General features: G+C 32.6%; 1 protein-coding gene across 1 annotated transcript; it reads right to left on the minus strand.

The window, feature by feature from the left end:
- Window positions 1-6,026: 6,026 nt before the first annotated feature.
- On the minus strand, window positions 6,027-15,337 carry LOC145559519 (BEL1-like homeodomain protein 3). Its single transcript, XM_081620934.1, has 5 exons — window positions 14,983-15,337; window positions 13,298-14,385; window positions 7,825-8,219; window positions 7,676-7,736; window positions 6,027-6,906 (listed from the first exon to the last, which is right to left on the minus strand). The coding sequence occupies exons 2-5, from the start codon at window positions 14,336-14,338 to the stop codon at window positions 6,391-6,393; spliced, it is 2,013 nt and encodes a 670-aa protein (XP_081477060.1). The 5' UTR covers window positions 14,339-14,385; window positions 14,983-15,337; the 3' UTR covers window positions 6,027-6,390.
- Window positions 15,338-24,666: the final 9,329 nt, after the last annotated feature.

Below are 24,666 nucleotides of genomic sequence, written 5' to 3' on the forward strand. Positions count from 1 at the left end.
TATTTTTTGATTCTATTTGAACCTATATCTACACTAAACTCGACCATTTAATTTATAGGTGAAAATTATTATAGGTGAAAATTATTTCATCATTTTTACCTTAGATAATAAAGATCATTTTGTGATATGTAGGTCCACAACTTATGACTTATTAAGTAAATTCAATTTTAAAATGTCATATTGCAATGCACCAACATCCAATATTGTTGTCTCCTCCAATGAGAATTGAGAAAGCATGCTAATTCTAGTAACAGGAAAACGCATATATGCCTACTACTCCCATCATTCTTCACATTTTCAACAAGTGTCTAACACTCACTTAATGTTCCTGATTTGGTGGGTGACCCCATCATTAATTATCACTAATTAATTAATTTAATTTCTTATTACCACATTATTTTGTCATTTACCTTATATTATTCCTCTATAAAATTGTGCAACTATGTAGTATTCTCAGCTAAACATACAATTAAATAAATCTCTAGCTTCATTCTACATATAAATTAAAGTAAACTTGATTGCTTGAGTTTTAATTATATCTTAAGCTCTTGGTTAATTTTCTTGTGTTAGCTATAATGAGGTTTCAAGGGGTGGTTATGATCATCTTAATTATCTCAAGTTTCTTGTTGTTAGCCGCAGAAGGGAGAACTTTGATGGTGAGTGTGCAAACTCAAGAGAACAGCCAGAGGAGGCCAAGAATGTTGTCCGAAGGCGGTGTTGACAACCCGAAATTTGGTTACTACTCGGAAAGTAATCCAAATAATCACCATGAGATCCCACGGCAAGATTTTAACAACAATCCTCCCAAAGAGTGAAAGTGAAGAATATAACATGATATATGAGTGTATGTATGTGTATTTTTAAATAAGTTGTGAAATTGTGGTGAGTGTAATATACTAATATGAAGTTTCTAGCCTACGTATGTACGTAATTTTATTTAGTATGAACATTAGTCTAATGTATGTGCTAATAGTTGTAAGTTTTTTTTTTTTTTTTTTTTTTTTTTTTTTTTTTTTTTTTTTTTTTTTTTTTATCTATATGCACTTTGAATAAGTTATTGTAACTTTCTCTCACAAAAAAAAAAAAAATTAAATAAATGTAAGTTTAGTTTGTGCAAGGGTGATAGAAAGAACTAGCATTACTAATATACTATGTGTCTGTGATGTTTTTATTTGAGAATTTCGTTTCGTTTTCTGTTTTTTAATAGGCCGTTAAAAGGTGCAAAATTGGCATGATGAGTACGAATTGAAGTATAGTATATACTTCGTAATAGGGAAGGTGTTGAGATTTCATGAACAAGCTACTGTATATATGAGTGAAAATAATGTCATAAGTAGGGCCTGTTCTCTTTAGTTTAATTTTAGTTCAGTTCACTTCAGTTCAGCTCCAACCAATTCAGTTCAGTTCCTAATTTTCTTCTCTCATAAACAATTCATTTTAACTCTATTCAGTTCGATCAGCTCCAATTATTTCACCTCCAATCAATTTAATTCAGTTGAGTAAGTCAGATGAGACCCGTAGTGTGGTAGAGGAATTTTGTTTGTGGTAAAGTTTGTGTCTAATATTTTCTATCCCACTGTCAGAGCCGAAATATTTACTGAAGGCTAGGCCTATATGCATACTATTTGATGACTTCATATATCATGTACGTAGCACTGTCAAAACGGTTTGACAGGTTTGGGTTCGGTTCGGTATTAAATCGGGTCGGTTTGAAATCGGTTTAAATGTCTCGCGGGTCGGTTTCAGTTCGGTTTAAATAGTTATCGGTTCGATTCGGTTTCGGTTTATTCTTGAGCGGTTTTAATTCGGTTCGGGTTGTAAACGGTTCGGTGCAGCCGGGTTACGGTTTGCTAACGGTTCGGTATAAACGGTTTTTATACCGGTTCAAACAGTTTCGGGTTGGTAACGGTTCGGTTCTTTTTCGGTTCAGATTTATTTTGGTTCGGTTTGTTAACGGGTTCGCCTTTTATACGGTTTAACGTTATTCGGATCAGTTTCATTTCACGTTTACTAAATTATGGTTCGGAATGGTTTTTTATTTCAAAAGGTCGGTTTTTAATCGGGTCGTTTGGATTCGGGCAGTTAAACGATTTTGGTTTAAAATTTCATAGTACTTGACTAATTGCTAACCTTTTGCTGGTTAACAAATTTTATATCAAATTTCGAAACTGCTTAAAAAAAAAAAAAGACAGAAGAAGAAACAAAATAGTAAAAAAGTAAGAGCGAAGAAATAAAAGAGAAAGGCGAGTATGGCAGAAAGTTGAAGCAAAAACAAAGACGAAGAAAGCGGAAACTTACCACAACAATGGAGGAACACGAGCACCTGAAGATAAGAAATAAAGAGCGAAGATTTTGAAGGAAAAAAAAAAGTAATAAAGAGGGGAAGATGAAAAAATAATGGAAGTAAAAGAAATAAGTTAAAAGCGGGGGACAGTGAATTTAATACGAAGTAAAGGGGCAGTTAGAAACGAAGCAAAGCCAAATCACCATGTCACTTCAGTAAATTCAAACTGACACCCTGGATCATCAACACGTGTCCCACTCATGCAAATACTGTTCCCGCCAAAAAAAAAACAACACACACACACTTCAGCGGGAGTGATCGAAATTCCTCTCCGCAAGCTCGTCATTTCTCAGACTTCAGCGGGAGTGATCGAAATTCCTCTCCGCAAGCTTGTCATTTCTCAGACTTCAGCGGGAGGTATCGAAATTCCTCTCCGCAAGCTCGTCATTTCTCAGACTTCAGCGGGAGTGATCGAAATTCCTCTCCGCAAGCTCATCATTTCTCAGACTTCAGCGGGAGTGAAGCTCGTCATTTCTCAAACTTCAGCGGGAGTGATCGAAATTCCTATCCGCAAGCTCGTTATTTCTTAGACTTCAGCGGGAGTGATCAAAATTCCTCTCCGCGAGCTCGTCATTTCTTAGAAAAAGAGCCATCTTCAAAATACAAATGGTACGATAACACAGCCACCAAGATCAGCACCTGACCTCCCAAGTCTCCAGGTCGCATCAACACCCTAGAGACTTGAGGGGCTAGGAGTGTGCAGGTTAATTTGGCTGGACGACTCGTTGAGCCACGGCCGGTTAGGCTATACGCTCAGAATAGCTGGCATGAATAAACCTCACGCCATCTCTTGTAGGGGATAGCTCCTGCTGAGCTATTCCTTCCAACTGGGCTCAGTTTAGAAGACTGTACCTGCATATAAATATTCGGCATGAGTGACCTCATACCACCTCTTGAGGGGCTAGTTGTATAGGATAGCTCTCGCTGAAATATCGCCCAGCCCTGAGGGTGCGCACTCACTGCCGAGAAAGTAGCTAAGAAGGGCTCTCCAACCCGATGGAGTCAGCCCGCAGGGTTGACCAGGCTGGACCCTCCGTAAAGGAAATAGTACGCCTATAAATAGAGGATAAGGTACATCGGAAAAGAGGTGAGACACTCAAGTTATTACACTTTCTATATCTCTCTGAGTACACTTTCTCTCTCTAAACACTCTCAAACTTAAGTTTCGGAGGGGGGTTCCTCGAACCACCACCGAGGGCAGTTTACGTGTGCTGCCGTGTGTAGGTTGTTGACGGGACCCAGCTCACCCAGCAGAACCCTTGGATCCACACCTGGAACATATATATATATATATATATATATATATATATATATATATATATATATATATATATATATATATATATATATATATATATATATATATATATATATATATATATATATATATATATATATATATATAATGTATTTCTTATATCGTATCTTTAGACTATAATGTATTTTTGATGTATCTATTATACACTTTTGAATTTTGATGTATCTCTACTTCTCACTTGCTCACAATAAGCATGCTTCATTCTCACCGGATCCTAACCCTATCTCAATATTCAAAACAGATCAACCAATATGCAACATGAGTATAACTTTTGATTCCAACAGAAAAAGGGTCAAATCAATATTTTTTGTGTTTAGCAAGCACATATACTTGTTTAATCAAATCAATATTCATGCCTTAATAATGTTATGTAAAAAAAAAATTAGTTTAGTAAAAATAATTTTAGTTTAGTAAAATTCAGTGACTTGAAAGAAGAAAATATAATTGATAATCAGTAAAAATAATATATGTTCAGCAAAAATAATTTCAATTCAGTAAAACTAATTTTAGTTCAATAAAAATAATTTAAGTTCGGAAAAAAAATAATTTCAATTCAATAAATATAATTTCAATTCAGCAAACATAAGGTGAGGTGAACGGGGCCTAATTGATTTCATGACTAGGTTAGCCCCATGCGATGCACGGTTTTATAATAAGAAATGAAAATACAATTTCCAAATATCCATTATTTTCATATTTAATTAGGAAAAATCAATTAAATTATATTATTAATTATTTTTAACAACTACTCGTAAATAACTAAATAGCATAATGTATGTAGATACCTAATATTTAAAATTCAATTTGAATTTAATTTTCAAAGCAATGTTAAATAGGGTAGCTCAAAAAGAATATATATATATATGACATCATCCTTGCATTTAGGCGGGAAAAATTTAAATAAGAGAGTGACACGTAAACAGTGATGCCATTAGCGGTCATTACTTTAGTAATATTTATAGATAGATAGATAGATAGATTTGTAATAATTCTACTGTTTTCTTAGTTGCATCACTAGATTAGTACTCGTGCGTTGCACGGTGGTTGATTAGTAATTTTTCTATAATTATTTATCTTTTGTTATTTATAACTTTCTAATATGATTTGGCTCGTTATTTTTTTAAAAAAAAAAATTGTTATATAAATATATATATATAAAAAACATGTACTTAAAAAAAATTAGTTATAAAATGCTACATCATAATGTAATATTTACTATGTTATTAAAAATATACTAAAATGATGGTTAGATTAAATATATTAATGTTGTATAAATATATAATTTATTAAGCTTATACGTTTAGAGTGGAAGCTAAATAAATGTGTATTTACTATTTTTAAAAAAATTTAAAAATGTGTATTAATTTGTTCAAAAAAAAAAAGTGTATAATCAGCTATCAATATCTATGTCTATTTAATATTGTTGTATTATGAATATCTAAAAGTAGTGTGGAGTATATACAATAATATTGATGTGAAATTCAAATTTCACACCTAATTGGTCCTAGTTTCTAGCTAGAAAAGACCAAAAAAAAAAAAAAAAATGAAGACATCATAGGTAAAATTTGGAGGGAAATTTTTTTTATGAGAGTTTGACACGTAAGCACTTTAAAAATTAATGACATCATCAATGTTTTGTTTTGGTAATAGTTAATAGATTCCATTCTACTCCGTGGTTACACATATTTCACAATTTTAGCCTTGTTTGGTAGACAACATAAAATGGAGGAAGTGAAAATTTATGGAATTTGATAAATTGAAAAGTTGTTTGGTTGACACATAAAAACAAAAATAAAGGAAGTAAAACTTCGTAAAAAATTTCAATTCTCACAAAATGTAAAAATTTACTTACCTAGTCTCCCCTAGGTAAGTTGTCCCTCATTACTACTCAAATACGAGTAACTTTTAGACATTCCCATAAATTTGATTATGAAATTTAATCTCCATATATTAGAAGTTCATGGGAATTTTGAATTTTCACTTCCTATGTTAACCAAACGACCCCTTTTTTGTGATTCATAAGTGACAAAATATACAATCATGTGAATACCTATCATACTACTCCCAAGTCCCAGCATATAGTATCAAAGATATCAACTTTTTATACAAGTACATTCTTTTTTTTTTTTTTTCTCCTCTTGAAAATATGCAAGGCCCAAATATAGAAAGGTTGCAACTAAGAAATTCATTATAGCACCATAGAGAGTGAGAAATGAAAGTCTAACCATCAAGCAACCTTCTCATGTTCCAGAAAACAGACTGAATTACAATTTTCAATCTGCTGACTACAACAAAATTTGCTGAATCCAGAAAAGACATTTCATTTCCAAGGATACAATTACTCATCTGCTGACTACAACAAAATTTGAGTAACAACCTCCTTTACTTTTACCTTAATAACTAGAGAAATTTTTGTGTGCAATTAACATTCCACTTTTATACCTTTGCAGTTTTTACAACAGAATTTGACTAATCAGGAGCATCTATTTTCATCCTGAAAACCTAAGGATTTCTCCACAAGCTAATTTTTAAGCTTGGAAAGTGACTACCTCAAGTGTGCAACTACCTTCGAGTCGTCGTACTACCCATTGCTTTACTGAAACTTGGTGGGTGGACAACTACCATTTTCGGAACTTGATTTATCTTTCTGATCCTACTTTTATGCACAAACATAGCCTACACAGGCCAGACCACCCCCTCCCTCGAAGTTGTTAGCTTCCGACATGGCTTAGCCAGAAAAGTCATGAATAACGTGACCTCCGAAAGGCATCCCTTGTGGTATAAACTGATGCTGCAGTTGCTGCTGAGTAGTTTCTGAACCATGCCGCAGACCTAGAGTAAGTGATACTGCACCTATTCCTCCTAGTTCAAGCCCCCGCCTTTGGTAAGGCAAAAACCCGATGAATGAACTATCAATGTTTGTAGGAACTTGGTGACTTTCAAGCCTCGAGCACTTTTGATTTTGAAAAAGCTGTTCTGTGTTAATTGGCTCACCTGTTGATCTTTCAAGGGAGCTTGATGGTCCTAAGCATTCCAGCTGCTTATCACATACTGGATTTAAAGGCGACGGTTTGCAGCCTGATTGATTAGCTGCTGTTGCCTGTCTATTTTTCTCAATGATTGACATTACGCTGTTGTTTGAATTGGGATCAGAACGTGACGAGCCTTTGGTTTCAAGCATGTGTATTTCTTCCACCATAGGCTTCCACAGCCGTACTCGAGCATTAATGAACCAATTGGATACCTGCACACATTTTTGCATTATTAAACATGAACTAATGCAAGCCACACAAGAAGGAAATCACAAGCTTTCTGTATACTTTGATTAGAAAAATTGAGTTTCTCAACCACTATATATATATAGATTCTATTACTTCTCCAATAAATCTATGAGTCTTTTCGTTAAGCCTATACATCACCTTTGCAGTGTAATTCTAAACAATTACTGATTTGAGAATAGAAAATATTAGAGATTTTTAGAGAAGAGATGCATCTTCCTTTTTTTTTTTTTTTTTTTTTTGACAACAGAAGAGATGCATCTTCACTAGTGCAAATTACTTCCACATCTCACCTTAAAGTGGTTCTTCATGTAAGGCACTATAAATTAAGGATATGTCTAGATGAATTTGTTGTGTAAAATTACGTTATCTTATCCTTGTGCTGAAATACCTACACCTTATAAGAAACCAGCCATAGGGGCTTCATTTTATGGGATGGTCAAGTTTCCATGGGAATAAGAGAATTATTAGTAGTACATAAATAAGTCGTAAAGAGACAAAAATAGGGGGGTAGCCAAAAAACTATGTTTTTGAATGAGGGAGTCATAAGTTTACCTAAGTTATTAAGACTCTACATTCACATCATTTTGGACCAATAATATATATATATATATATATATATATATATATATATATATATATATATATATATATATATTAAATGTGAGTAATATAGAAGTATATTGCTAACACACAGTTCAACTAATAAACACTAACTGTAGGATACCTCCTCACCTGGTTTCGAGTCAAGCCAGTTTGGGTAGCTAGCATTTGTTTGTCATTGTCCGTTGGATACCTGCAAACGTGCATGTTGAGGCCCCTTGAGCTCAAATACTTTACAAATGAAACTTATAAAGATGACAAAAGATGGGGCATAAACTCACGGGTGAAGAAAATGGTCAAAGAGCCATGCTCTAAGAATAGAAACTGCACGCTCCGGAAGGCCTCTCTGTGGTCTCCATACATGGCTTTGGTGACCCACGTGACCCGTTCCACCAATGGCACCAGATCTGACCTTAGCAAAATTCTGATCATATCTTAAACTGCTACTACTGTCACCCCTGAGAAAGCTGGTAGGAGAAGTTAGGTCCTCGCCCAAAGCTCTCTTAATGTGCTTGAGTTGGTCTGCAATTGCATTCTTCAGACACCTGAAATGCCTCGAGATAGTCTTAATTGAACGTGAAATGTAGGGTGTCGCATTGCTGAGCCCTGGTACCGAATCAAATGCTGAAATCACCATCTGCATTTGTTGATGATATTGCTTGTGTCGTTTGCAAACCTTTAAACATTGCATGAACAAAATATTAACCAAATAAGTAAAATCCCAAAAGACAATAAACACTTTAGCATTAGCCAAAAGAACATTCATGATGGATGTTTACAATCCCAAAAGACAATAAAAACTTTAGCATTAGCCAAAAGAACATTCATAATAGACGTTTACATTTTTGTTCAAGTCTTATCGGTAGATTATTGGAAGATAAGACAATGATAGCTCTAACTTAAACTTCACATGTTTGAGACAATTAGTTGTTATTATGCCACAAACAACTTTGTACATCTTATCACCAAAAAAAAATTAAGCATGACTAATAAGATTGACACCAAAGGGTCTAAAAACTTAAGCATTACTTGACTAATACGAGAAGTTGTTGATGATTTAATTTTGCCCATGCTACATAGGTAAGCTAAAAACTTCTAGTGTGATTTATACCATTAAACTCTGCATCTCAACCAGATTATGTAAATTAGAAAGATATCTAAATCCAACAGAAATTCGAACTACGTAGAGATTGATGGTCCTGAGACCGTTCAGTAACTTTTCAATGGTCCAGCAAACCCCACAACAATTATTAAGTCGATGATTATTAATTTCTCCAGAACTCTTTAAATTAAAGTTCAAAGCATGCAAAAGAAACAAATTTAAATAAACACTTTTCACTAAAATGATGGGGCCTTTAAGCAAAACTACTGCTAAAATACGGAAGTAAGCAACAGCTACAAATTTGGATGTGTTACATATGTAATAAACAAGTTTAAAAGGAGACTTTTGTATTAGAATTGATTGTCATATATTGTTAAACCAATAACACAGCACGAAAGAAAGTCCAACCTCGTTCAAATCCCTAAAACTTGCAAATTCAACAAAAATTGAGAAATTATGAGCTAATAAAATTACTAAAACACTCAATCATACATATAGATATGCCAATCAATACTCAGATTCCGACTTAAAGACCATACAGTTGGTCAAGTAATCAAGTTATAGAATCTTTAGAAGAGGCACACAAAGTCAAAAATAATAGTTTGAATATGAAATGTCCAGTCAAATACTTTTTGTAAAAGTAACAACTACAAGACAACTAAACAAAAGGTTCAACAAAATAATACGTTGCCATCAAATACTTGACAAAACATTTTACTAACCAACAACCAATTTACAAAGAACAGTCTAGATGAGTACGTAAACAACCAAATGACGTAGGGTTAGAATGCCCTCAGGGCCAGGAAACAAAGCCCTCCCAATGCACGCATTTAATTTATTGCTTATGCTTAATTGACGTAGCAGCTCGAATACTGTTATTTGTAAAAACCTTGCATATTACACAAAAAAATTGCTTTACTTCTAGACATAAACAAATCAGAACATTGATCCAAAACAAGTAACTCTTAAAAATGTTATTAGTTAAGCAAGCCATAACGGAGCATAATAGATTATCATCAGAAGCTAATGGTATAGCAAAAATCATCCTTGCTACCATGTAGGTGGAATTATTGGTTTTACAGGACTTTGTTTAACACTTCGCATAAACCAAGTGTCACAAGCTTCATATTGCTTGTTGAAGGGTGTTTTCAAAGTTTGATTTCTTAACATAATAGGCTGGCTTGTTGGCTAATCAACAATGAATTGAACATCATATGTTCAATATCCAACACCAAAACTGCCCATGATACTTTTTTCCTTACACGATGCCAACGTACAAGTACCTTCATAATCCGCCATCTTCATGGAATATAATGTGCAAGGATAAGAATAAGAAGAAAGTGGTTAAAGCTACGAAATGACCAACAACAACTGTAAAATACATCAAGCCTAAACCCTTTAAATTTCTTCACTATATTGCATGCATTAAGAAAATCCATTTGGGAACTCATGAGCAAAGAATTCACTAATTAGCTCAATAACCCAAATAATAAAACTCAACTACATCCCACATCTTTGCCCTCTTATGTTTGTTGTCCTTTCAACCTTCACCGCCAACAAAACCTAAAAGAACGCAATAAAAGCCCCAATTTTGTTGCAGTGTTAGTCATATTTCAATATCAATTACACCTTAACAAACCACGTAATTTTAGAAGTAGTTCATCCTGGAGTTTCAAGAAATTCCACAAAAAGCTTGACGGGTTGAAGGGAAAATTGAAAGATGTCATCGTAGTTACAATAAGTTCTAGTACTTATTGTACCTAGTCACATAGCTTGGTTTTTGAAGCACTTGGCCAAAATAGAAGAGGCTGATCACATAGATTAGTTTTGAATCCACTTTATAAAATTAAAATTGCAAAACAAATGGAAAAATGTTAAAAACACATATCCTAAGCAAGAAAGGCTGCTTGATGCACAAATTGAGGACCTCGAGGTCATTAACCATTTTGTTAGGTTTTGTTTCAGCCTCATCTAAAAATATATTCTCAAATCATCACAAATTCGTAATAATATTTACTTTGAACACAAAATTACTGTACATGTTAGGCAATCACAAGTTTGAGCACAATGTTCTCCCTCTCTCCTATTTCATCAAACAAAAAGAGCGTAAAAAATGAAATAAAATTTTGTATTGAAAATTCAGCAACAGTAGAAAACTGTTACAAGATAGTGTTACCAAGTTTTTTAGTAGTGCTGAATATATTCCAACAATTATTAAAGGGGTAGAAATTCTCCTTTCAAATATTCTTAATGGACCATACCCTTCAAATGTTGATTACTTACTCAAATGATATAATTTTAAGACAAAAGTACCAAATGGAGGCCTAAGACAAGCAACTAAAGCATTCATGATTTAGCTTCGATAAGCAAATATAACAAGTTTCAACTTTTTTCAGCCAAAACAAAAAGGAATTGTTTGAATTATTATAAGTGTAACTTGTAAGTTATAATCATAATCTATTTAGGAACCCGATTCTATCATATTATAATATTTGCAAGGAACCAGTTGCAAATTGTAAATCATACCTAAATTCAGTTTGGGCAGATTAACCCTTTAAACCATTGCATAAACCGAATAAAACTTTTCAATCCACTACCAAACTAAGAAAGACAACATTCCATGATAACCATATCTGATGCAATTTAATAATTGTGCCAATTTGATAGTAGCGATTTAATAAGAAAACAACACCACAATATTCCTATACTTAACAACATCTGCAGGTTAGATACTAGAAAAACATAAAATGTCATTTATAAGTATGTGGCTGATTCTTTATCCTTAATATGACAAGATAATTCCACTTACGAAACATTCGAAGGAAAGCATTACTGTATACTCATGACCAAACCACAAAAGGCAAAAGTAGTACAACAGGAATTGACGAGAAAATTTGGAAGCAAACCTCCAAAAATATAAAAAGTTCTAGCATATAATTTGCATACTTTCGTTGTATATATCATTTTCCCTTTCAATACTTTATTCAACAACAGACATGATGTATGTCACCTTTTAGATTCCAAACATAAGCAGAAACAAAATTAATTATGTCACGGTCATGCTTTAATATTACATTTGATCAAGCAAAATTAAACGATAATGCAAGGGATTTACAAAACTATTACACCCTAGCTAGTATATCTAAAAGCACAAATGGGTGCGAGGGATCTTAATTAGAATGAAATGTTCAAATCATTTAAACACAAATATCATAAGAAAAAGACTATTATCCTGCATGGACAATTTGGAGCTGAGACCGAACAAAGATTATGTGGACAAGGAGATCTTTCATTTTTAAACATAATTATGTATTGGAACAAGAAGTTAAAATCATCAACAAACAAATTTTAGCTTCTTTAACAATGAATTTATTAAATAGCTTATGAAGCTGGAAACATTCCAGTTTTGGATAATATGCAATTATTATACTCCAACCTCAAGCAAATGAAAGCATAGCATAAAAGTTGTTTTCAATGATCAAAATTATGTATAGATAGACATAAAACATGTTATAAGTTGGGGGCAAATCATAATAAAACTCGCTGAAGGAATACATCTTCCATGCAGTGTACATGAAAAAATTGTTTTCTAATTAAACATGACAAAAAAAAAAAAAAAAAAAAAAAAAAAAAAAAAAAAAAAAAAAAAAAGATCTATAGCCAACCATCGCTATTAATTTTACAAGTGGGAGCCGGGATAGACATCAGTTTGAAACAAAGACAAAATCGGTAGGGAAGAAACAGGTAGTTGAATTATTATCAGTTTATCACAACTAGTATTTAATAGATTTATCCAACTCTCATTGGTTCATTTTAACTATTGTACATATTGTTGGTACTGTAGGCTTACAGCCCTTCAAGATGATAAACAAAGATTGATTTGTACTGACCAAGTAACCAAAATTTAAACCATCAATATTTCATAACCAAATAAAATCATCCCATCAAATACCAAAAACTTTAGTCTCATTTCATAACTATAGTCCGGATAATAATAAATACATATATACTTGAGGCCAACAATATTTCACAGACTTATCAAAACATGTTGTAAGTTAATTAAAAAGGAAAATTTTCAAAATTTATTAATGATAACACTTGTAATAACTTTCATATAATTTGTATTGTGTATTTGTGTACCTTATGTTACGACAAAATTTATTAATGGTAACACTTGTAATAACTTTCATATAATTTGTATTGTGTACCTTATGTTACGACAAAATTTATTAATGGTAACACTTGTAATAACTTTCATATAATTTGTATTGTGTACCTTATGTTACGACAAAATTTATTAATGGTAACACTTGTAATAACTTTCATATAATTTGTATTGTGTACCTTATGTCACGACCAACATTAATAGTCAAAGTTGACAAAGTTTAACCAAAATACTCGGTAAAATGTACACTATTTCTTTGTGACGAAACAAGTTGGAAAAACATTGGTAAACTTGATAATTCACAAGAGTAACAAGTCCAACAATTGAAATTAAATTGTGTACGATTTATTAAATAACACATACACACATTTTACATGCACGGAGATAATCATATATTCTTGAATATAATTATACTTAAAAAAAACAAGAACTATAAAACATTTAGAAGATAAACAAAATTATAAAGGCAAGGAAAAAGGAAACAAACCTCTTCTTGCATGTGAAGAAGTTTAGCTTTCCTTTCATGGCAATCCGGCCTGTAAGACTCACAAGAGGAACTCTTACAACTCAATTCATTCGATCCACCCATTTTTGAGGCCACGACAGTAGAACAATCACCCACATTACGACTCCTCGAAATTGTTAAACTCTGATCATTCTCCACTTCTTCACCCCCTCTCGATAAACCAGCAGCACTAAAGAACTCATCCAACATCAGTTGAGCCGGCTTCAAGAACTTAGAGCTCTTTAATATAGCTGCATACCCGGTAAATGGCCCGAGTGGACCGACATTTCGGTGCACCTGAATCGAGCTTCCGGCCACATCTTGAACCTGATTATTGGTATTATTATTAGCAGTACCACATTCTAACTTGGCAGTACCACTGCTCATAGACTGCTTAACAACAGACAATATGCTACCGGACTCGAACGGCTTTAACTCCGGGGGATCACCTCCTAGATGACGATACTCACATAATTGATTCGACGACAACGATAAAGACAGCCCTTGGCCGTGAGGATGAGATCCAACATCATTAGACTGATTAACGAAATTCGAAGGAAGTAAAGGGAGTTCATTACTCCCACCATTATTATCATTATTATTATTTCCCCAACTTTGATGAACATTACAATTACCCTGTTGATAAGAATGAATTTCATGAGGATGATTTTGAGTTTGAACCATAAACTGCGGTACAGCAGGCGAAACATGCCTCTGTACCCAATTATCATCACACCTCGGCGGCGGCAACTGCTGAGGGTCGCACGAATCAGAGCTCGAAGGGGTTACGAATCGAGTTGGGTGGATGTTAGGAAACGAGTTCGAGGCCGAAGCAAAACTCAACATCTCCGGTGACGGCAAAAGCATCATCATCGAAGAAGTAGTGGTGTTACTATTGCTATTATGAAGGTGATCAAAACTATTCATATGTTGAAGTTCGTCAAGATGTTGAACTCTAAGCTTATCTCGCCGCCGTTGTTGCGCCACGTGTAACTCCGGCATGAAATTGTTGCTCATTTCCATATCAGTGAATTATAGTAACTGATCTTCTCAAATGTTTAATTTCAAACCTTCACAAAAAAAAATGTAACAATAATGATAAGAATAAAATTCAGAATATTTAAAAAAAAATAGTGGAAATGTAATAGAGAGAGAAAAACCATAAGAAAGAAAATATCATATCATCAAGAGCTATATCATCCACATAGTACAGCTTTGCTGTCGGCAAGCTAATACTCCTAAAACCACAAAAATAAAATCATACCCTTTTTTTTTTTTTTTTTTAAATAATTAAGAAAAAAAAAAAACTAAAAGGCTTCAACAAAGGTAATAGTGTGAACAAAAAATAGTCAATATTTCTGAAAGCATACTAATTAACCTATCATCATGTCAAAAACCCTAAAAAAATTTTCAAGCTCTATTTTTTTTTTTTAGTTAAAAAAAATAAAAAGTAGATCTAGTTCTAAGTTCTAACGTAATAAAGCTCAACAAATCAAGATAACAACAGTAGTTAGAAGAAAGAAAACCTGATGATAATAATAATAATCCTAAAGGCAAGACACTCTATAATAACTTATTATTACAAAAGAAATAAAACCCGATGATAATAATAAATTAGTATGAGACGATCTCACGGAAAAGGAAGAGAAGAGAAAAGTATAACGTACCATGGATAATGAAGAAAAAAAAGTGCAACAGTAAAAGAAATGATATAATCTGAGTTAAGCTTGTAACAGTAGTGACAATGGAGAAAGAAAAGAAAAATAGTAAATTAATTTTATTTTATTTGAGTTTGTTCGAGAAAATCGAAAATGGAGATGTCACCCACACGTTTCCTAAAACAGGAAAGAAATAAAAGAGAGAGAGAAGTGTGAGTTAGGCAGAGGAGAGAGAAAGAGTGAAAGTGAGAGACAGCACGGAAATGTTCTTACGCTAACTTTGCGTTTTAAAGTTGAGGCCGACACCCTTTCATTTTTTTTCTTTTTTTTTCACCCTTTTTTTTTTGTTCTTTTATTTACCAAATTGTTACATTACAAACTTTTTTTTTCAATTTATATGTACTTTCTCCCGCTATGATGTTGTGTGGGTGGATCCATTATATATTGCTCTCTGAAAATTTGAATTTAAACTTGGGCATCTATCTATAAAATTTAAAGACAGAATGAGGAGTATTAGACAAGCGCAAAATTTGTTCTTAAAGCAATGCTTAAAAAAAAACGGAGCAACTTAAATCAATATAATAAGCCTGTCACAACTTCAATACGATACAAATTAGTGGATAATCAATTGTACATGAGCATAATTTTCAAATGTTGACACAAACTTGATATGAACACGATAGACAATGCTTATTTTTACCAATTTAACAAAATTACAAAAGGGGAACCATGCCCGGCACAACAAGTGTCAATCCACGCTTGGGCTTTGTTTGTGATACATTGGCACAATACAATTAATTTTTAAGGTAATACTCTTTCCATTGCTATTCGATTGACATATTTTCTTATAGAGTCATCTCATTTTAGTCAACACACTTTTATTTTTTAAAATTTAAATTTTTATTTATAAATGAACTAAGGCCTATTCTGATAATATAAGTGTCATTTATGTCACTATGTTCTAGGAGTTTCTAGTTAGTTTTTTATAGTTTTGATGTTTTTTTACTTGGATTTAATAACGTTTTATTACATTTGTCGTGTTTGCGAAATGTCGTGACTGCTCAATTTTGGCTTTTCTTGCATATTATGGTTGCTTATGGCATTAGATTAAACTTTATTGGTTTATTCTTATGTTTAGGAACACTTGGATAAGCTCATTGCTCAAGATTAAAAGAACAAGTAATGAAGAAATGTGCACTTGATTTGCAAAAAACGAACTTCATACGCCTATATCTTTTGATCTACAAAACATTTTGGAGTGATTCTAATTGGAGATGAAAGCTTATCTCAAGATCTTTCCAACGACAGTTCATATGCTCAATTCCGATGTAAAACGAGGGAGTTATGTTCGTTTGAAGCTGAGCAGTTTTGTCTAGCTCGTAGGAGCGGGCGCGCAGGCTATGAGGAGCGCCCGCTCTAAACTGTCTGGAACGATTCTGCCTTATTTTGCTGCAGCTAGGAGCACCCGTGCACGACATTTGGAGCGTCTGCTCCTATACGTGCTGCTCGACTTTTTGCGGAGCTTCCTAGACAATTTAGTAAGGAGTATAAATAGATTTTTTTGCTCATTTTAGAGACGGATGGAATTCATTTCTTCAGTAGTTTTTAGATTAGTTTTAGGTTTTTAGAGAGAGGAACTCTCAAATTTAAAAGAGAGAAAGTGATAAAAACAATGGTTTTCATGGATAATCAAAGGAGGTTTTTGATGATTTGAAGATCTCCATCTTATATCAATGAGCATTCTTACTCTCTTTTCTCTTTATGCTTTCTTTAATTGCTTTATTAATCATGTTTGAGTAGATTTCCTTCTACTAGGTGTTGAGTGAAGCTTTGTAATGGTTAATTGAGTTAATTGAGATAAATTTGATGATAATTGTGTGATTATATTGATGATGACATGTTGTTTGTTTTAGATTGGATTGATCTCCCATGATAGCAACTTAATTGCATATTAGCTCTAGTTTGACAAGGGATTGTGAATTAGAATTGTTATATTTGATTGCATTTTGGGTAAATTTCTTCTATGCACCTAGCCAATGAGGGATCTAGGCTAGGAATTTGAGACATTGCTCTTGTGTTGTGTAATTAATTCCCATTTTAATTCTTTCTTTGCGTGATTGATTATCAAATGGATTCTCATTAACTTGTTAATTGTTCAAAGTGGATCTTTACCCCTAGTAGACTTTATAATATTTTGTTCTTTATATGTATGTTAGTGTAGTTGTAGTGTCCAATATCCAATTATCCATAAACTGACTTTGGCGTAGCTTAAGTATTAGATTGAGAACAATCTAACATTACCGTTCCTTGTGGTTCGACTGCGATCTTACCGCTAGACTTGTTTAGGGGTTAGTTTAGGATTATAATAAATTTTGTTTGGCCGTGAGGAGGTTAGTCAACGACCTAATTTCCCCGTGTTCATATTCACATTACTGAACTGAAATGAACTGATTGGAGTTGAACTAAACTTAACTGAGTTGAAATGTATTTTATGAGTGAAGAAAATTAGGAGCTAAATTGAACTGAAATCAATGGAACTGAATTAAATTGAACTGAAATTAAGCTGAAGTAAGCAAACCCTTAGTCCCTTTATATTTTTCACTCACTTGTTACAAGTCTCACTTTTTTCACTCTAAAAAGGGTACCCGATTTGACTTTTTTTTTAACCCTTTTTCACTACTTTTTTAAATACTCACTCGTCACAAGTCCCTTTTAATAAACCAAATCCCCATCTTGATGAAGCCATCCCACCCATATTCTACCCTTTGGAGAATAACTATAATTACTCAACCATTTCCGAACTTGGAAGGAAAATGAAAGGTTGTTGTTAAATACTTCCCACGTTATTTTTTACTTGATTCGGTTTGACTTTTACACTATCCATCACCCTCTCCTTTGACTGTCTTTTGTGAACAATATGTAAGGAAAAACATACTCATATTTGATCTTTTTGAATTTGTCTAAATAAATAATATCATAGTATACAACTTTTATAATTTTTACTTATGAAGAAATAAAGTTATTGATCGTAAATACATTGACAAGTGTGATAAAAAACAGTTGAAGTAATAAAAAGGAACAGAGGAAATACAAGTTTAAGCTGCACCCACAACCAAGAGAAAGAGTCCACTTTACAAGACCAAATGAGTTTTCATGCCAAAATTATATGGCTATAGGAAGTTTGGGCCCTTAACCTTAAGCTTATAATTGTTTTAAGTCTCTTAATTTTTATCAATGTGGGATGCTTGCGTGTGTTAGTTATTTGGTAATAATATACTTCAATAGTCATCTTCTCCCTCCCTTTCCTGTTTTTCCTTCCCTCCCTTTTCCTTCACTATTGATATCCTAACAGAGTGAAACGGTACATAATTAAAATTTGGAAAAGAAAACAGAGTGCAATAAACTATACCCCAAACGGCTAAACTTAATTTAGGTTTCGTTTTTCTGAATTGTTATGATTTAGGGCCTGTTCTCATATGATTATTTTCAATTCAGTTCAGTTCAATTCAGCTCTAATCAGTTCAGTTTCTAGTTTTCTTCTCTTATAAAATACTCAGTTCAGTTCAATTCAGTTCAGCTCTAATAAGTTCAGTTCAGTTCAGTTCAGCTGAGTTCAGTCAATGAGAACAGACCCTTACTCTGCTCTACTAACTACTCCCTCTATCCCTATTTTTTGCCCCATATATAGCTAATTTTTGAGTCAACTTTTAATAACTTTGACCGCAAATTCCCATTAATGTATAAGAGATAATTTAGTCAAGTGGGATCTTGTTAGATTCGTCAAATTATATATTTTATTAATATCAAGTTTTTATAATTTTAACACATATAGATCTTGAGATATATACGTTTAAACACATGTCTCGAAGACCGTAAAAAGTCCAATAGAAAAAAAAAAAAAAAAGAGGACAGGGAGAGTATATTTACGCGTGTTTATGTCATCAAAATATAAACTCTGATAACACTGATTTACGCGTGTTTTTATCATAAATTCTTAATTTTATATAATTTCAAAGAGTATATTTAATGTTTATATATAACCCTACTCTAAATTAAAATACGAAGGTCTAGAGGGAATAACTAATTAAATTCCGGAGATGAAAAGGAAGTATTGTACAATAAAATTACACTCGTACCCTAAACCTAATTTAATTTTGGTACTCCGTAGAAGAGTACTCCTTGTTAACCCGAAAACCCTTTCACCATTACCAAAAAATAAAATCAGAAAGACGGTCCACTGAGGACAATCAGTTTAATAAATTATGGAAGTAAAATAAAATAAAATAAATAAATAAATAAATATTTTTTTTAAAAAAAAAGAGTGAAGTTGAGCAGAGTGGAAATGGTACGGATATGAGTAAGAGTGGAAAAGTGAGTGTTAACGTCACACTTACAGCGTACTTACTTGACTGTAAACATGGGCACGAATCTAGGCATTAAGTAAATTTATTTAACTGTGGATCGTATCTTTTGCTTACTATTTTAGCAATTATCTTCTGATTTTACCAAAAGCTGCTCTTTTTGCCAGACTTAACTCTACCTGACTACCTCTATCTGCACTCTACTATATTTTTACTGTACAATAGTACTCTACTCTTTTAATTTTAACTTTGTGGTTAAATTTTCTAAGAGTAATAAATGTTTCATTTTCGTGCAAAAAGAATAAAATCAATTACAGGTAGAAACTAGAAAGTGAATAGAGACTTTATATAGTAGTATTTAAGATTTTAAGCACACCATTAGTTAACTTTAGAGTATGTGATTTAATTTGAGAGCATATTTGCCACCTGCCCGTTTTAATGGAGTGTATCTAGGCGGTATATAGTTGGATTGTAAATAGGAGGGTAGAAACGTAAATTAGCAGGGATTGGATTTAATGAATGTGAGCTAATTTTTGTTGGACCCCGTTTTATTTTTGAGTTATACATACTATCGATCAAATAGATAAATAATGGCCTTGTTTGGCAAGTGGCCGTTGGCGGTTGGTTGTTGGTTGGTTTACTTGGCTTGTTTGACTAACTGGTATGTTTGACTGTTTATAATGGCTTTTGAAATTGGCTGTTAAAGCTGACTGTTTATAAAAGTGTTTGGTAAATTAATTGTTGGTAGTTGGCTGTTTATTAGATAATTTGTGGGCCAACAAAAAAGCTACTCAAAGCAGCTTTTTCATTTTAGCAGCTTTTTCATTTTGGCTTAAAAGCTAGCTTTTTCACTGGCTAAAAAGCCAATTACCAAACACATTTTTTGACTGTTTGACCTCATAAAAAAGCCAAAAACCAAAAGCTAACCAAAAAGCCATTTACCAAACATAGCCAATACCATTAAATGTTGTAGTGGTATATATATTTGTCAAATACTCCCTCCGTTTTTAAATACTTGCTCCATTTCTCCATGCGCGGAGTTTTAGGAGAAATTGGAGGAAGTAATAAAATATGGAGGTAGTGGGGTAGTTGAGAAAATAAAAAATTGTAAAAAGCAAAAGTAGTGGAAGAGTAGTAGGAGAGAGAGTATTATGTTGGGTCCATCAAGCTAAGTGTGAGAAATGAATTAAATATTGTAAAAGGTTTCCAAAAAAGGAAATGGAACAAGTATTTAAAAACGGCCGGAAAAGGAAAGTGGAGCAAGTATATAAAAACGGAGGGAGTAGTTTAAATAAGTATGTAAATTGTATAACAAATATCGTATCACTAGATATAATTGTACTACTAAGGTGTTGTTTGGTTGCCTTTAATTTCCATAGGCACTCAAAATTCCCATGAAATTCCTTTTGGGTATGTTGTTTGGTTGACATTAAAAAGTAAAAATGGGGGAAATCACAATTCATGGGAATTTTCACTTCCGACAAAATATGGGAAGTTACTTACCCACCCTACCCTTGGTCATTCACAATTTCTAGGATTTACAAATTCCCACGTGACAACCAAACACATTTATGTAATTCCTAGGAATTTTTATAAAGGAAGTAATTTCCCAAGAATTAGAATTTCCCATGGGAATTTACTTCCTACATCAACCAAACAAGGCCTAAGACAATCTATAATCTAATGGTATAATATACAGATTACATGGATAATAATACACTAAAAGCACCACTATTACCATAGAAATAAAGTGCCATTTTGGATATCAAATGTACTATTTCACTTTCCCACTTTTTCCAAACTAGCCCGTTACATTTTTGCTTCCATCGTAATTAGGGCTGAGCAAAACTACCCAAAAAACCGATCCGTAATCGTTCCGAAAATTAGGGTACCCGATCCGATAATCATAACGGTTCGGGTACCTGTTTCGATAATTTATTATCGGGTATGGTTATGGGTATCGTTTTAAAATTTTAACGGTTACCCGATCCGATCCGATAAGCATTTTTTTTTTGCTTTTTTCCCTACTTAAATCTATTAATATAAATCTAAACTTTTACTTTACTTCATAATCACTTTATAATATCAATGATTAGTAATATTATTAATAATTTGGTGAAGATCATATGGTATTGTTTTTAATTAGTTGTAAATTATATCATAATAACTACATAATTAAGTTTAATTATCATTATTGGATATCTTATTGGGTACCCAATAACCGATCTAAAAATCTGGGTACCCGAATTCCGGGTACCCAAACTTATCGGTTCCGGTTATGGGTATCACTTTTAGTGATTTTGGTTATCGGGTACCCGAACCGTTAATACTAACGGTACGGGTCCCCGTCCCATGCTCACCCCGATTCGTAATACTTTTTTACCCAACTACACTACCAACTGTACATGATCCCAGCAAATACTTCAACTTATTTACAAAACATGGTCATCCTATTTACGGAGTACAAACAATGTAAATACCGCCCATATGCTAGTAGTTCTCCGTTTCAATGCATAAAACCATTGATATTTTGAATTTTTAACAACTAAAGCGCAAATTATAATATGCACCCTTGTGCACACAGAACTACGTGCACCACCAATAGGGCGCTGCCACGTAGCTGCTTCTTCCTAGCTGTTTGTTTCCTTATTTTTGCAACGTATTTCCCGCGTTCTTTCCTTTTTCAATCCTTTCCTTATTTCTCCATTTTTCCTTTTCAATTATCATTCGAAATTTTTCTGTCGTCGATTTTCTCTCTCCTCTAGTTTTCTCTCATCAATTTTCTCTCTCAGTTACTTTCTTTTTTCGTTTAATTCAGTGCTCTTCTCACCATTGTTGATTGCTCTGTTCATCCTTATTGTTCTTCAATCTTGTTTTTTCCATGGATTTGATTTTTGTGCCTAAAGTTCTTGATAGTGGAGGTAAGATTTCTGAATTTGATTAATTTTCGTTAATTAGGTTTTTTCAATGTAATTTTTGAGCAACTTTTAATTATTGCTAATTATTTGAAGTTATAATTATCGTTTGTTTTTAATTCATTGTATAATTAGGTTTTATTTAGTTGCTTATATTTGAGATGAGATTGTGATTTTTTATTTTATAGTTATTAGGTTTGTTATTTTCTTGAATATGATTCTGAACATTGAATAATTTTTAATTTTAATTAGTTGTATTTTTTATTGATTTATTGATGAACTAATCACATTATTGATCTATTATTTTTAATCTTCTTTAATTTTTGATTAGATTTTGATTAATATGATTTTGCAGTAGTATTATAATAATTTTTGTTGATTTTTATCATTTGTTGATTAATCTGTTTATTAATTCTTGATTTTGAACTTTCGCCTCTTTTGATTTCTTGCTGAACAATTTATGTCCAGAATTTTATAGATATACGTATGTTTTGTTCAAAGTGTTTTGAATTTGATTTTTGATTTATGAATTTTAATATGATTTTGAACATTGCATAATATTTAGGTTTAATTAGTTGTATTATTCAATTTATTAATTGAAGAACTAATTAAATTATTGATCAATTTACGATTAGTTTCTGGAATTTGTTTAAGATATTTTGATTTCTTATTGTATTTTATTAATTTGTGATTAATTTTATCATTTTTTGATGAATTTAATGAATATTATTTGTTTATAATTCGTATTAGTCGTATTATTAGTATTTTAAATATATTATGAACACTGTCATGTTATTTTTTGAATCTTTATTTCATTTTATTGAACCTTTGATCTTATATATATTTTAATATAGAATTGTACAAGTAATTATTAACATCTTATCCTTTTTTTTGAACTTTGTTTTTTTATTTTTGAACTATATTAATTTTTGTTATGCATTTTGTTTGTTTATTGCAGTTTATAAGTATGAAGTTGTTTATAAGGAAAGTGAAAAGTCTGAATTGCAGTGGAAACAAGTTAACAGTGATGCGGAGGCATATGAAATGTATAATGATTATGCATTTCGGCATGGATTTAGTATTAGGAAAGGGAAAGTTCGATATGTTGGTACTTCAAGTGTTTGGAGAGGCAGAAATTATGTATGTTCAAATGCTGGTTTGAAGGATACTTCTTCCAAGGTGCCTAGGAAGTATTCTAAGTTGGATTACCGTACATGTTGTGAAGCTTACATTGATTTTGTTATTGATGAGAAAGGAGTTTGGACTGCTGTTAAACACAATATGGATCACAATCATGCTATGATACCTGTTGAGAAAAGACATCTCCTTAGGTCTCAAAGGAAAATTCAAGGTGAGCATTTGAAGTTCATAAGTACTATGAAGGCTAGTGGGGTTAGGGTTACGGATTCTCTTCGTGCTTTAAGGAAAGAAGTTGGTGGATCTCCTAATCTATGCTACACTGTTACTGATGTTTACAACGCTTTAGCTACTGAAAAAGCCGGCAGATTAGAAGGTGGTGATTGTAATGCTTTGATCAAGTCTTTTGCTGCAAGACAAGCCAAAGAGAATGACTTTTATTATGAGTTTGAGGTTGATGGAAATCATGCCCTTTGTAGTGTATTTTGGAGGGATGGAAGAATGCGAAGGGATTATGAAGCTTTTGGTGATTTGATGGTGTTCGATACCACCTATAGAACTAACAAATATGGCATGATTTGTGCCCCTTTTGTTGGTATGAATCATCATTGTAATAATGTCATGTTTGGAATGGGTTTTGTTCTTGATGAAAAGACCAGCAGTTTTGTATGGTTGTTTGAGGCTTTTATGAGATCTATGGGAGGATGTCGAGAACCCATAACCTTAATGACTGATTAAGCCCCTTCAATTGCTGCAGCAATTCGACAAATTTTTCCAAGCACTCGGCACCGTTTGTGCACTTGGCACCTTGGTGAGAATTCAAAGACCAACATAGGAGGACTCAGAATATTAAAAGGGTTTCCAGAAGTATTCGATTATTTGCTTAAGTACTGTGAAAGTCTTGCTGAATTTGAACATTACTGGCCAAGGTAAGCTTTCTTTAATATTATTTGAACCTTTTATTTTATGTTTTGAACTTTTATATTTGATATCTGAACTATTACATTTACATATTTGCGGACTTAATTATATTGAATTTAGCCTGATTTGTTTGTTTTTGAACATTAATTTTATATATTTGAATTAAATGTATTAAGTTTTGAACCTTTCTTTAAATATGAACTAATTATTATTTATTTTCAAAATTTTTACTTTTCTTGTTTAACAAGTGTATGTGAATAGTATTATTTATGTTTTGAACTTTTGTTGCTGTAATTTGAACAACTATATTATCATTTTGTTTATTGATTTGTTGTTGTTTTTTTTTAATAGAATGATGA

The sequence above is a fragment of the Chenopodium album genome, chromosome 9, assembly GCF_948465745.1.
Source record: "Chenopodium album chromosome 9, dcCheAlbu1.1, whole genome shotgun sequence".
In the NCBI taxonomy this organism is placed as follows: Eukaryota; Viridiplantae; Streptophyta; class Magnoliopsida; order Caryophyllales; family Amaranthaceae; genus Chenopodium; species Chenopodium album.

Excerpts from the sequence above, each read along its gene's own strand:
- LOC145559519 (XM_081620934.1), bottom strand. The coding sequence starts at position 14,338 with ATGGAAATGAGCAACAATTTCATGCCGGAGTTACACGTGGCGCAACAA. Across the intron at positions 7,737-7,824 it reads TTTGACCATTTTCTTCACCC|GTATCCAACGGACAATGACA; the intron begins GTGAGTTTATGC and ends GCACGTTTGCAG. Across the intron at positions 6,907-7,675 it reads CTGGCTTGACTCGAAACCAG|GTATCCAATTGGTTCATTAA; the intron begins GTGAGGAGGTAT and ends AAATGTGTGCAG.